Raw genomic sequence first — 15,969 nt, forward strand, 5'->3', positions numbered from 1 at the left:
TAGGAGTCCCTAAAGTTAGGAGTGACACGCCCATTATTTTTAGGAGTTGCTCCTAAATTCGCCAGTTAGGAGCTACTTTTAGCCTTAAAATTCTTTGTGAATACGGCCCCTGAAAAACACAGAACCCGCTTCTCTCCTAGAATAAATGCATGGGGAAAAACACTTCCCATGACAAAGACATCGTAAAACACTGAAAGTTAATATTTTGTCACTAGCAACATACATCTGTCCTTTGTCAAATGTATTATGTTCCAAGTAGCCTATGCGTAATTCTGCTTCATAAAGTTGAACAAATACATTTGCTTATTTCACAGAAAAATATAAATAGCCAATTAGGGTCTACAGTGCAGAGTTGGTAAGTTATGGTAGGCCAACTTGCAGTGAACATACAAACAGGGGAAACTTTTTATGCCAGTCTGAATGTTGTAAGCTTAAATATATTGTTTCTGAAGTTCATTTGCTGCACCCTCGCGGCACTTCAGAAGCCTACATGTAGAACGGTCGCAGCCCCTTACTCGCAGTTTCCCCAAATACTAACAAAGTGGCACTCACAAAAACTGTTCGGAAGTATGCTTATAAAAACAAAATACCACTTAATTTCGGGTTAAAATGCATTAACGCGTGTTACTGAAGTTTGTCCCGACTCCCGAGTAAAATATGTACCAATTTTTTTGTAATGCCTTACATTAGCCTACCACGTTACAGCAAATTAGGCCCATTAGGCCTACATTATGCCATTTTTAGAACGTGTTACTCCCAACACTGTATAGGCACAACAAAACACTAAGCGGGGAATTAACCCAAGTGCGTGCGTAAAGTAAAAAAACGCGTAACTACGGATATTTCACCCAGCCAGAATTCTCCCGTGTCATTTACGCACGATAGAGGGAGTTACGCGTTTTGGCACCCCCAAACTCTGGGTGTTTCTTATGTATACAACTCTTGCGTGCATTCGGCCACTGACTTTCCAGCTGGGTCTCCAACATGTCGCTCTCAATCGCTTGCCGCCTTGCCAGAGCTTGCCAGAGGCTGAAACACCCTACTACATTTAAACACAATTGTTTCCGCGACTCGAGGCATTCCAGCCTACGAAATTAATACAAAGTAAATTATGCATCATTTAAAAATAACTCCATAGGCTACTTGGCTACGTAATAAGGTTTCCATTACAGCACCGTGGACGTTCAATGAACGCATGAAAGCGGATGGTTTGTTTGAAATCCCGACACTCTTTCAACTACATGGAACGTAATAGTGATCATCAAATACCTCCCCAGATTTCAGTGCCCATCAGTCCCAACATTTAACAATATAATGAAACAGTCCAAAAGTAAATAATATCAAACTAAACCGAAAATGTCATGCTTTTGAAGGCCTACCAGTATGCCCTCTAAGAAACGCATGTCTCAAAATAAAACTCGCATAAGAAATAAAGGGCTGTCTCGAATACAATCCTGCCCCTAAAGGCCTGTACTTTATCTTAAGACCCCGGCCATAATTTGACGATTTACAGTATCTAAGTAGACAAACTGGCTTCAGATATCCAAAAGAGTGAATACGAGATTGTGCAGTCTTAGCTGTGGTTAGTGACTTGATGCTGTTAATGGGGGAGTTTTACATAGCCTAGCGTAAATAGGAAACGGGTTAACCAAATATTTCTTTATTAGGGCAGGGCAGGCATATTTCTGGTTATTAAATTATTTCTAAACCAGTCTGCTAAAGTCTGTAGTTAAGTCTGTGTAGGGTTTTCCAGGCTCCATTTATTTTTACGAGACACCCTGCTCACTTGAGCCATCTACCGGTTGTTTGGGTTGTTGCAGCATCTCACTGGAAAAATACAAATTAAAGTCGCGTGACACGCGCGGACCGCGAGTGAAGCTGGCCAAGTCGAAGCACTGCCCACTGTACCCTATCCCATCCATAGTGTCTATTAATTTACAAATGTACATACTTTAATTACACTTATACATAGCCATATTATACTGCTCTACATCCTGCACATATACTTATTCTTAATACTATTATAATGTTACTGTCTCTGCACTACAATGGTACTGTTACCACTGCACATAGCTGTACATACTGTACATATCTGTTTATATGGTTCATTCTAAATATCCATATTTATTCAGTTTTTCTGTAATATATTCTGTTAATACATTGCATTTATAAATATTGTTTTTACTACTACTATAATGATACTGCCACTCAGTGCTCAAATTACGTGGGAGCCAGAGGGAGTCGAGCTCCCATAGAGTGAGGACTGGCTGTCATGAAAGAAACAAAGTCAAAAATCTGAGGGGGTCTATCATATCTGAAGGTGTCTGGCATTATAATTTAATCTTAAACAACCACTCATCATCCATCCCTGTGCGATCTCTTACCATTAACTCATTGAGTGCCAAAAACGTAATATTACGTTTTTCCTTCCCATGTGTTAAGTGCCAAAAACGTAATTTTACGTGTTTAGCTTTTTTTTTTTAATTACGAAACTAGACACTCTAACACACCTTATATGTGATTTTGGGAACTCTGTGATGAATGGAAATGAAATATATGACAATCGAAAACTCATGAAACACACAATCTGGACATTTTATCTGGACATTTTATCATAACTCGGTTGCCGCTTTGGGTCGAATCAGTGACGCATGCACGTCAGCTCAAAACCAGGCCATTTTCCTGGGTCTATCACTAGGTGGCAGTCTCCCCAGGTCTCGCTGATCAGCGATTTTGATGAAAACTAGCCACTGTTTAGCTTGAGATTTCTCAGGAACAGAGGCGTGTAGAAATACACGGTTTGCACCCACTGAGAGCTTAAAGTCTCACCTTTTAAACGAGCCATTGTATGTGTTCATAGCTACAACACAGAATATGCTGTGGCTGTACAAAAATCCTCTTTGTCTGTCTATTAATTGTTTGTCTATTAATTTTCCACGGTTTAACACACGAGACGACTGAACACCCGGGTGTTGTTATATGTGTGCATTAGCTTATAGGCCTACTACATAGCTTGGCTTTATTAATTTCTGCCAGTTAGTGCATTTTCCCTGTGTATAAGTTACACTACATGCCTTGTGTTTGATACTGAGGATAGCCTATATCTGAGACGGTCTGGTGTGAATGAGTTACATTGTGAAAATTGAGAATGGCACAGACTAAATCGTTTAGTCTATTCTTTGTATTCTGAAATATAAATGAAATATGGACTATTACAATCAATAATATGTTGAAATTAATTAAAAGGAATCAATTTATATGAAAAAATCTCTGTCTGTTGTGTGCGTGTGTAAAGCCTACAGTAGGCCTACTGTGTGCATATACTGCGCAAAAACGCCACTTGCACATACACACACACACATTCACTAACAGCAGAAAAAGTCATTAAAAGTATATAATATAAAAAAAAACACAACTAAGCAATAAGGACTGTAGATAATCTAAATCAATTCTAAAAAACAGTATCCACATAGTGGGTGATTAATCAATCAGGTGCGCTTGCAATGACTGAAGCAGGGACTGAGCCTGTGGTCCTCTATGCATAAGGTAAGGTAAGGTGCTCTTTGTGAATGGGTGTCATGGTGATGGTGCAAATGAGTAAGTCAAACAGTGCAACAGTGCAAGAATAAAATCTATATATCTATGTATAAATAACTATATTAAGAAAGGTATAAGTGTGGTCACAGTTCGGCTGTGGCATGGATGGAGGGGTTGTGCATATGTGCTAATAAAGCACGCAAACAGTGAGGCTGAAGACAATGGTAAAGCGGCTAGTTGGCAGACAGTTCAAGACATGGAGGTGGTGAAGAGGCAGACAGACTATGAGGGAGACGTCTATTTCTCCTCTTCCCTTAAGTGATGCATTGAACAGTTCAATGGCCCTGGGGATGAATGACTTCCTCAGTCTGACTGTTGTGCAAGGCAGTGAGCGAAGTCTCCAGCTGATCAGGCTCTTCTGCTTAACAATAGTGCTGTGGAGTGGATGACACTTATTGTCCAAGATGTTGATCAGTTTGTTCAGGGTCCTTTTGTCAGATATTAAAGTGATGCACTCCAGTTCAGCTCCCACTACAGGAGCCAGCTTTCCTTACCAGCCTGTCAAGTCGCCCCGCATCCTTCTTCTTTGTGCTTCCTCCCCAACATACGACTGCATAGAAGAGGACGCTGGCAACAACAGACTGGTAGAACATCCTGAGGAGCTTGCTGCACACATTGAAGGAGCGCAGCCTCCTCAGGAAGTACAGCCTGCTCTGCCCTTTCTTGTAGAGTGTGTCAGTGTTGGCTGACCAGTCCAGTTTATTGTCCAGGTGGAGACCCAGGTACTTGTAGGTGCTTCCCACCTCGACATTGACCCCATCAATGGAGACTGGTAGCAGAGTGGGCTTAGACCTGCGGAAATCCACCACCATCTCCTTGGTCTTTGAAGTGTTGAGTTAGAGATGATTGAGTTTGCACCAATGCACAAAGTCATCCACCAGGCTCCTATACTCCTCCTCCTGCCCGTTCCTGATAAACCCCACAATTGCAGTATCGTCAGAAAACTTCTGCATGTGGCATGTAGCAGAAGTCAGATGTGTACAAGGTGAACAGGACTGGAGAGAGCACAGTTCCCTGTGGCGCTCCGGTGCTGCTGATCACAGTGTCAGAGAGACAGTTCTTCAGTCTGACGAACTGTGGTCGCTCCGTCAGGTAATCTGTGATCCAGGTTACCAGGTGAGCGTCTCGCACATCTGCAAGAGCTTGTCTCCCAGTCTGAGGGGTTGGATGGTGTTAAAAGCACTTGAGAAATCAAAGAACATGATTCTCACAGCACTTTTCCCCTTGTCCAGGTGAGAATGTGTCCTGTGTAGAAGATAAGTGATGGCATCGCCCACGCCCACTTTCTCCTGGTATGCAAACTGTAACAGGTCTAGTGCATGGCGCATCTGGGGTCTGAGCATACCTAAGATGAGTCGCTCCATTGTCTTCATCACATGTGATGTTAGAGCGACAGGTCTGTAGTCATTAAGCTCACTAGGATGTGGCTTTTTAGGGACAGGGGTGAGACATGATGTCTTCCACAGTGTTGGAACTTGTCCAAGGAGTAGACTTAGATTGAAGGTGTGCTTCAGTGGCTCCCCCAGCTCAGCAGCACAGGCCTTGAGTAGCCTTGGACACAGTCTGTCAGGCCCTGCTGACTAATGTCTACACTGCACTATATCTTTTGTCCTGTCTATGCACCACCTACTTTGTATATCACATTGCACTGCATTTCATTATGACCGCCGCGCAGCGAAGCGGCGGTCATATAGGTTTAGTCAGATTTTTTTATTTTTTTTTTATTTTTCGCATGCCCAAATTTCCGTCAATGATTCCCGGGGCACTGAAAGACCGGGGTACACGAAACTTGGTGGGCATGTAACCCCACATGGATAGCATGGAACCATCGTTTTTCGTTTTGATCTGTAGCCCCCCCGCTGGACTGGACCCCCCGAAAGGAGGGTAGGGCAGACACAGTTTTCTGTGAATATCTCGAAAACCGTAGGGTTTAGGAGGACCATTTTTTTTTTGTATGTTGATCTAAAGGGGCCATGTCAACCCATTCCATAACCACTCATTTCATGTATAGCGCCACCTAGTTAAACACAAAAAAGTAAAAATGAGGTGTTGTAATTGAAGGTATCTGTGACCTAACATAGTCAAAACTGCACGAAATTGGAAGTGTAGGATCATTATGACACCCTCTGTATGCACGCCAAGTTTTGTGGAATTCCGTTCATGGGGCGCCACACAATAAATTAATTTATGTTACTATACACCAACTGGCCTGTAGGTGGCCGGAGACAGTTTTCTGTGAATATCTCGAGAACCGTAGGGCCTAGGAGGTCCACCTTTTTTATGTATGTTGGTCTTAAGGGGGCATGTCAACCCATCCCATTACCACTTATTTCATGTATAGCGCCACCTAGTTAAAAATTAAAAAGCAAAATATTAGGTGTTTTCATCACAATATCTCTGGCTGACAAGGTCAAAACTACACGAAATTAAAAGTGTAGGATCATTATGACACCCTCCGAATGCATGCCAAGTTTTGTGTACTTTCGTTCATGGGGGGCCTTACAATAAAATAATTTATGTGTACATTTAGTGACGTACACCAACAAGGATTCCCGGGACACTGAAAGACCGGGGTACACAAAACTTGGTGGGCATGTACCCCCACATGGATAGCATGGAACCGTCATTCTTCGTTTTGATCTGTAGCCCCCTCCCGCTGGACTGGACCCCCCGAAAGGAGGGTAGGGCAGACACAGTTCTCTGTGAATATCTTGAGAACTGTAGGGCCTAGGATGACCAATTTTTTCCGTATGTTTGCCTCCAGGGGTCATGTTAACCCATTCCATGTGCACACATGTGCATAAACAGATACACACGCACACACATACATTTACAGTAATCATACGTATGACACATACTCACACAGTAGACATATGTACGCATGCATGCACATGCACAAACACACATACGCAGGCAAACACACAAGCACGCACATACACACACACACACACACCCACACACATAAACATAAATTTGCACACGCACACATGCACACAATTCAAGAATTTTTCCCGTCATCTACTCCCTGAATTTTTGGTCATTGATACCCGGGACACCGAACCACCGGGGTACATGAAATTTGGTGGGTATGTAGCCCCACTAGACTTTTACGGAAAAATTTAATTTCGTCCCCGTAGAATTTCATCCATGGGGGGGTCTAAAAAAATTAGGTTATGTGTACATTTAGTGACTGTACACTCATTGGCCTGTAAATGGCGGTGCACACATATACACATGCACACACACAGGCACCCACATACTATCGGTATTAGAACGGCCGATACATAATTACAAATTCAGTAGGATTAAAAGAAAGCCAAAATAAATATTCATCATCATCATCATGGCTGCATTTTCAGTATTGGCGATAAGTAGTCGTTTGTCCACTAGATGGCGCATCGTTGCAGTGAGACGTAATTTTGTTGGAAGTTAAAAGTGGGTTGGAAAAAACAATGGACGCTTCCTACAAGGACTGTAATTTACCGCAGCGAACATCTAATAAGGATAGGACGATGTTCACATGAAGTGTAATTCCCATTTCTTCTTGAAGCCGAAATAAATCTGAGGATGTTTATCGGACATGCTTGGTTTTTACTGCAGGTACGTTAATCTTGTAATATCAATAAGGACCTAGGTAATGTTACCGTTAGTGTTGGTTGAGTGATGGAGGCATTTGATTGATTGCATTTGTAGAAAACTATAAATGCGGTTATACCAAGCAAATTGATAGCAGCACTGTTTGTATCTTTCGACTGTCATTTATTGCACGTGCTACAAAATCATTCTGTGCAATGGAAAATTTACCAACGTTACACCGGTCTGATACAGTTTTGCCTATACATGAGTGAGACTGAGACGCCTGTTTATTTTGTTTTAAGTGCGTGCAGGGTGTGAGAGGGGAATCGATGTGCTTTGATTACAGCTTGGTAGTTGTAGTCTGTGAAATTAAAAAGCACGTGTGTGTGAAGTATCCAAACAATGACACCTTCATTTCATTATGGCTGCTTTAGCAACACACCTTAAGCTACTGTGTAGTGGGTCCCATTTAGAAGTGGCTACTTCATTCGCGCTTTCCTTGACTCATGGAGCTGCGTGAATGTTATTACAACTTTTCGCCACGATATGACAGTTTAAGTTCGCTTGATACTGTAAGGCGTAAACCATTGGTTTCCAAAGGAGATTTTATTTGTGTCGCCAGCATAGCCTATTGACAATTTATGTTGTAAATAGGCCTACCTTATAATCCTACCTGTAGCTTAGGGAAGCTAACAGCTTTCTATTAGGATCTAGTTTGTTAGTTACCGTTTTGTCATAACTCCCTGATGCATTTTTGCATTTAGAATAGCCAGAGCGTGTATATCTCAATCGGAAAATTAAACAATATCGGGTGCCTATGGACTAGGCTGGGTGAACCCAGCCTGATCTGCCCGCTATTTATTTTTTGATTTCTTAAAAGATTGAGCTTGGTCTGATGAAAGCCAGACTAGCCATGGACCTCAGTTACACAATGCAAGGGAACATGAATCAGCCTATATTTGCACGAACAATAACGGACAAAAGCTCTTCAACTTCGGCCCGTTAAAATGTGTATGAACAGTCTAGCGACGCATTTCATCAAGGCCCATTTGGACATGTCAGTTATTTGCACCACTGGTTAGATGTAAAACAGCATTTCGTTTCAGACTAGGCTACTGTTACTTAATTTGTGCATTAACAATAACGTTTCAGACTACTGTTACTTAATTTGTGCATTGACAATAAAGTATTACATGAACTAAAGATGACTAAAATCTTATGTAGAAGAAGAAACATTCACAAAAAATCCATCCATCCAAAAATGACCTTTGTTTTTGATAGCTGTTGAAAACGGCATGGAACTGACAGAGATGTTTTGTTTATAAATACATAAAAATAAATAAGTAAATAAATAAATAACATCATGCTGATACCTTTTGCTTTTCCCAAATACAATGTAGCCTACAGGTGTAAGTGACCTTTCATCAATCCAGTTGCAATGGATGAACTGTGATGAACTGCCCTACTTGTGATTGTTTAGAGATTTTAAAGGTTTTATAACAATGCTACATCTTCTTTGGCTATTCTACAATCTATTCACCTTTTCAGCACCAGTAGGCTACTTTCTGTGCAGCCGCACACACACACTCAGGCATGCCAAACAAGCATACACAAAAGTTTCAAGAGTGGGGGATGGAGACAAATTGAAGTGTGATTTATTTTCGCGGAACGGATGTACAGGACTGAGCGGCGGTCATATTTTGTACCGCTATGCGGTACATCTAGTTGTCTCTGTACTTGTACTCTGCATAATGACAATAAAGTTGAATTTAATCTAATCTAATCTAATGTGTAATGTATGTTCATGTACTAAGGAGCTTTCCTTTTTTTTATCTCAACTGCAACTGGAGCTGTTGTATTTCTTACTCCTCGATTTCATTGTGTATGTTTTGTGCTAACTGTTTGTGATCAGAAAACAGTAAGTAAACCAAAAAAAGTATTTTCTACAGGACGTGATAACATATTAACTCACATGTTATAGCATAACCTGAGCAACTCTTGGTAATAATTACTTTACCCCACCTCCCTACTAATCACATCCTTAAAAGGCTTTAAACATATTGGGTCAAAACAATCACCTCTGTGTGTATCCAGAACTGGTAGAGGAGGTTGAACTGCACATGAACAGCAAACACAGATGGGGGAATGACCAGAGCCATGGGAAGATAAAAAACCTGAGGGAAGAAACAGCCAACATTGTTAATAATATTCATAATGCATAAATACATGGCAAATGATATAGCTGCAAGCAACAGTGATGGTGCTAAGCAGTGTAGAAAAGCAGATTTCCCATGGAAACATGATGTCACTACACTGCAAAAACTGCTTATCTAACAAAATCTAACCAAGTGTTATTAATCTTATATCAAGATAAAAAAAACTAGTTGGTATTGTTTTCAGTATAAAGAGACTTACCTAGCGCTTTCTTGTGAAATCATTTGACTTAATTTCAAAAAATATTTGACTTATTTTAAGACATCTCATCTTGAAAATAAGCAAATTTGTCTGCCAGTGCGTTGAGCAAATTTGTCTTGATAAGACTCCTTAAAATAAGTTAAAGTCTTCTTAAATTAAGTCAAAATGATCTTTTGAGAGGGCGCTAGGTACATCTTTTTATACTAAAAACAATACCAAATAGATTTTTTAATCTTAATATAAGATCAATAACACTTGGTTAGAATTCATTTTTTTGCAGTGTATGTGACAAATGGTTGTTAATAGTCCTGTAAAATAACCAAAGATTGACTGACATGAGATAAGATAAGACTTTATTATGACCACTGTGCAGCGAAGCGATATTTTTCTTCAGTAATTTTGTGTCAACGATTCCCGGGACACTGAAAGACCGGGGTGCATGAAACTTGGTGGGCATGTAGCTCCAAGGATGACACGGAGCAATTGTTTTTCATTTTGATCCGTCACCCCCCCCCCCCACCTGACTGGCCTCCCCGAAAGGAGGGTAGGGCAGACACAGTTTTCTGTGAATATCTTGAGAACCGTAGTTGCTAGGAGGACAACATTTTTTGTATGTTGGTCTTTAAGGGCCCATGTCAACCCATCCCATAACCACTTATTTGATGTATAGTGCCACCTAGTTACAAATGAAAAAGCAAAAATGAGGTGTTGTAATATGCACGAAATTGGAGGTGTAGGATCATTATGACACCCTCTGAATGCATGCCAAGTTTCGTGGAATTCCGTTCATGGGGGTCACACAATAAATTAATGTATGTGTACATTTAGTGACTGTACACTATGCACACACACACACTCATGAACACAGGCAAACACACACAAAGATACATGCACACACATGCGCACGCACACAGGTACGCACAGACTCAGACACACGCACGCACATACACACAAACACACACTCCCCCACGGACACACGGACACACACAAATCCAGGCAAGTAGGCAAACACACACAAATACACCCCCCCACACACACACACACTCACAAGCGAACATACACACAAACACACACACACACACATAAAGCACACACACACACATATGCACGCAAGCAGACACACACACACACACCATTCCAAGGTCTACTGGGATCAGTGGGATTAATTGCCTAAAGAATACAGGCTTAGCATCCAAGTTTTACTTTAGCCTTCTACTTGATATGAAGCATATTCAAATTGCTCACGTTTTTCTTTTCCCTCCATAGCACACTCTCATGTTTCCGTGAAACGTGTCTTCTTAGATTCCAAAATGAATCATTACTCACTGAAACAGTGTCATCACATTGTTCTTGCTCTACATTGTTACTATATACTATAGGCCCTAGGCCTACTATAGGCTATATCTAGTTGTTTTGTTTATCTTTCTAAAATATTTAGCAAACTCCATCACCATCAACAAACTTACTATGGCCAATATCTTTGAAATTTAATGGTCTTGGTTTTATTACGAAGACATGAATTCTAGGTGGATTTGGGCATGCCTCAGACTCGTGGTGTGAGTGGTATCGGAGCGAAATTGGAGTGAAACAGGGCGCTCCGTGCGCTCCGTGCTCCAACAAAATTCCATCCGCTCCGCTCACTAGCTCTGAGTGCTAATAATAAACTTAAGCAACGGAGACGTATAATGCTTTGGGTCATGTAGGCTACTTTTAGAAGGGAGATGGAATCGTCCTTTAGTGAGCGTAACACAGCTCGGGTCTTAACCTGCATTATCCAGAGGGAGACATTTTTGGATGCAGTGACAAAAAGCCTATCATGGACCTGGCTGGGAAATGTGACAGTTGTGGAGTCGGCATTCGCAGCCTGTCGTTGCAAAACAGTAGCCCACATCTCCAAACTCAAAAACAGTAGACTAACAGTCAATAAAAGTGGACTGTCAGAGCAGCACCAAATACTAAAAGCCAGGCTGAGTGCCCTGTTCGCTCTTAAACTTTTCATCACATTTGGTGCATCTACCTAGTCACTTCATAAATGTGTTAGAATACGTTCTGTACTTTAAAAAAATAATTTTGAGCAATCACACAGCCTACATGCAATGCTGTGATATTATCAGTATGTGCAATTTGCTGTTGAGCAGCATCTTATGTAACCCAGTGGGTTTTACAAATTGTAATCATTTGTAAAAATATTACAATATGTGTAATATATTGTAGAATATTCATTTTTCTTAAAATATAAACAGAACTTGAAAGATGTTGATTGCTCAGTCAAAATTACTACAAAATAGGATTCTAAAACGCTGAACCTTGGTGAGTTAACATCATCACCTCAAACCTTTGTCAACAGATCAGTTATTTAAGTCTGTAATTTAAGATTTAGGCATTAAGAGTAGGCTAGCTTACTTGTACATGTAGCCTACCGACATGTAGGGTAGACTGAGTACAGGTGAGACACTTTTTGCCCACACAAAATAAAACAAAAAATAGATACTGAAAAGAAGTAATTTTCCACACGACATTCCACATGCCATTTACTTAGCTTATAGACTAAAATATTATCAATCAATAATACCCATAAGTAGTTTATATTTTCCACAATAAGCTCATAAACATAAGGTGCAGTTTTGTCTTGACTGTGTCTCAACTGTACCCTATAGAGTACAGTTAAGACACCTACCTGCTACAGTTGAGACACCAATTTTTAATGATGTATAGTTATCTGTTTGTTGGAAAGTTGAATAAATAAAAACATAGCAATTGCAAAGTGTTTGTAGTTCAAATTCATTCATTTCATTTAAATTAGCGTTGGTTAAAAGGAATACATCATGAACAAAATGTGACACAGGAACAGATATGGCGAACAGTAGCCTACAAATGGAATGTTCAAGTAATAACACAATCCAATGTGTCTCAACTGTCCCCCGCTGACCACCTCACACATTTCTCTAGATTTTGCAACGACCTTACATGATACAATGTCATAAAATGTGCCAGTTTTTAGGACACAAAATAATGTTTGTAATGATACCAGTTACGTTTAACAGTAACATAAGTGTAATGAGCTATTTATTGTCGAAGGTGCATGGTGAAGTGAAATTCTTACTTTTGGAAAACAAACATTTGCTGATATCCTTGGATGGGAGATACTTGTGTTGTTCAAATTTTCCATGATCAAAGAGGGCACTAATACGCATGTGCACTTGGGCTTGCTGTGCAAGCAAGATATTTAAGGTGTCTCAACTGTACACATGTCTCAACTGTAGTCAGTCTACCCTACTGACCTACTTTGTTGCTATACTACTGCAACCCAACGTTAATGGGGACGAATGTTGCCATTTTCCCGTATTTTGGGTAAGAAACCCGGGAAATCTCCCTTATTTTCAATGTTCAATGTTGACAGCTATGGAACCAGGGCTTGAATTAACTTTTTGTCTTTAAGGGGGTCTCTCTATCTCATAGAAAGTTGGCACACACACCGCACATAGCCGCGCCATAAAAAGGCTATACAATTAGATAACCTAGGCGCAATTGGCGCTTTTGCGCAGTATATGCGCACAGTAGGCCTACTGTAGGCTTTACACACGCACACAACAGACAGAGATTTTTTCATATAAATTGATTCCTTTTAATTAATTTCAACATATTATTGATTGTAATAGTCCATATTTCATTTTAATTTCACAACACAAAGAATAGACTAAACAATTAAGTCTGTGCCATTCTCAATTTCACAACGTAACTCATTTGAACCAGACCGTCTCAGATATAGGCTATCCTCAGTGTCAAACACAATAATGCATGTAGTATAACTTATACACAGGGAAAAGGCACTAACTGGCAGAAATTAATAAAGTCATTGCAGCCAAACTATGTAGTAGGCCTATAGGCTAATGCACACATACCGTAAAACTTCAAATAATCGCCGAGTCCCTAAGAGACGCCTGTCTCTTTTAAACGCCTGGCGTGGCTACAGGTTTGGGTTAAAGGCTGGTCTCCAGTAGAGGCCTGGTCTGTTTTTTAGTTTCGGGTTGTATTTAATCTTCTAAAACCCGTCAGATCGTCTGTTTAAAGATTCGCAATGACAGGAAACCGTTACAGAAAGGAGGTTACAGCAGTGTGAATTAGATGTTGCACGTCGTTACAAGCCGTCGCAAAGCATTCACATGTCTGGTCACAGTTGCAAGGTTTTAGAATGTTGCATCAAGTTGCTGCTCATCTCGTTGCGGATCTTGGGTGTGATTTGGGCTTAAGTATGGCGCAGACCGCGCACGTTATGATTAGATGGCATTAAAAGACTGCGGTGGGGAAAAGCTAGAGTTCCAAATTGTATAACTTTTTTTCCAATATGAACTATGCCTATATGTCCCACTTCGTCATCGTTCAATTCATCCCTTGTGTTTAAAATTTGCGGATAGGCCGATGGTAAGCTTGTTTTTATGCTGGCAACAAAACCAGAACGGTTCGCGAACGTTATTCTTTATTCTAAATGCCATGGCGATAAAGAGAAAGAAGTCAGAAAAGGAATTTACCTTAGACTAGGCTATATCAGAGCCCGTCTACGGACATTCTCTGGCTATATAACCTACTGAAATAGGGTAATGATGTAAAGTCAAGTGCGCTTCTATGGGACTGGTGTGTGCGCGCACAGTTTTTATTGATGAGTCAGAGTGGCAAGTGCTGCTCATAGTTGCAGTGGAATGTGGCTGCCCAGGGCATTATAAAACTTTTCACTCTTAGACCTACTCATACACGACGGTGAAATGGCGTATTTAGGTGTCTAAATTCCAGACATCCCAACTTGCAAAAAGTCATTTCAGGGAGGCATCACGAAGCCCCCCCCCCCCAAAAAAAAAAAAAACAAACTTTAGCCTATACAATAATGTCAGTACAACAAATAAGGAAGGCCTATAGATAGAAATTGTGAAAATAAAATATGTAGATTTTGGTAGTTTGGTCTTTTCATGTAGCCTTGGCAACTAGCCATCTAGTAGGCTATAGGCCTGAATAATATGCACATGAATTGACACTTGTTAAACTCACCTCAACATGTCTTTTGCAATCATTTAACCCGCTGTGGGCAATGCTAAAGTCACTGTTTACAAACAGTGCAGCGTGCAAGACTAGGTCCATCATTATGTTTTACTCTTATGAGACAAGGGTAGCCTACACTTTGAAATGGGTCTTACATTTTCCTTTTTTTGAGGCACTGACTCTACCATGACGCTCCTGTTTCTACTGAACTGATTAATTAAGTTCGGGAGAAAAGACATAAAAGCCCGCCTACACTGAAAACTGATTGGTTGATTTAGCGAAACAGGCCAATCAGGATGCTCTCTGTCTTTGATGCGCTCAGACACACACGCACCACCTCTCTCTCTCTCCCCCCTCGTGTGTGCACTACACTCAGATGCACACGCGGTCTCGCATGCGTGCTCTTGATCGCTCACTCTAGATTCCGGGAGATTTTATCTAATTTGCGGGCGTCAGGGAGCCGCTATCAATATGCGGGAGTCTCCCAGAACTTCCGGGAGACTTGGGATGTCTGAAATTCGAATCATATGCTGGGGGAGAAATCGTCGGACATCCATGATTATTTTACTATTCAGCACCCCTGGTCAAAATATGTTCCCGCGAGCCTGGAAGTAGGCTATGATTTGAATGTAGACTGTTGTCAAATTTGGCAAATACAAAACGGGAGAAACAATATGGTTCATGCTCTCTCATGCTGTTTCATTCGTGCCGAAAAGGAAGGAGAATGAAACATTAAGCACGTTCCACTTTTGCATAAATAATTCCTGAACGGTTTTGGTCAGGGCTGATAATGCAACTGCATTTGACAAAGGACCGATATAGGCTATTTGCTAGTGACAAAATATGAGTTTTCAGTGTGATACGATCTCTTTGTAGATTAAGTTTAATTAAAACGTGTTTCATCTGTTCTGGCTATTCCCGCTATTTGGATCTTACTGTATCTCACTCAATGAACAACATCTCATCACTAAATGAATGATGATCCGTAATTGTCATCAGATAACCTAGTCATATAGGTAGACATTCAGTGTGTTTGAAATAATTAATTCGATAATATTTTCCATCTTTGCAGAGGAAAAGTTTTGTGGAAAGGGAATTAAAGGCCTGTCTCATATAGACACCTGTAATACTAGCCGGTGCAGTTTGGGCCTGGGCTTTTATTTGGAGTTTTACGGTATAACAACACCCGGGTGTTCAGTCATCTCGTGTGTTGAGCCGTGGAAAATTAATAGACAAACAATTTTGGAATTTGCACTGAGATGTTGTCGGGGAGGCATTGAATATTCCGCCATCAGAGATTGCTAACAGGTGTTTCAAAATATCTGGGAACTTTCCGGAGCTCTGAATGGC

At 40.7% G+C, this 15,969-nt stretch overlaps 1 protein-coding gene across 1 annotated transcript in view; it reads right to left on the minus strand.

Annotated features, from left to right (window-relative positions):
- Window positions 1-15,969, minus strand: part of agmo (alkylglycerol monooxygenase) — a 290,769-nt gene that overhangs the window by 215,104 nt on the left and 59,696 nt on the right. The window contains exon 5 of the mRNA XM_042107337.1: window positions 9,252-9,347. Within this exon, the coding sequence (XP_041963271.1) occupies window positions 9,252-9,347 (96 nt within the window). The remainder of the gene's footprint in view (window positions 1-9,251; window positions 9,348-15,969) is intronic.

This window comes from Alosa sapidissima, chromosome 10, assembly GCF_018492685.1.
Source record: "Alosa sapidissima isolate fAloSap1 chromosome 10, fAloSap1.pri, whole genome shotgun sequence".
Taxonomy (NCBI): domain Eukaryota; kingdom Metazoa; phylum Chordata; class Actinopteri; order Clupeiformes; family Clupeidae; genus Alosa; species Alosa sapidissima.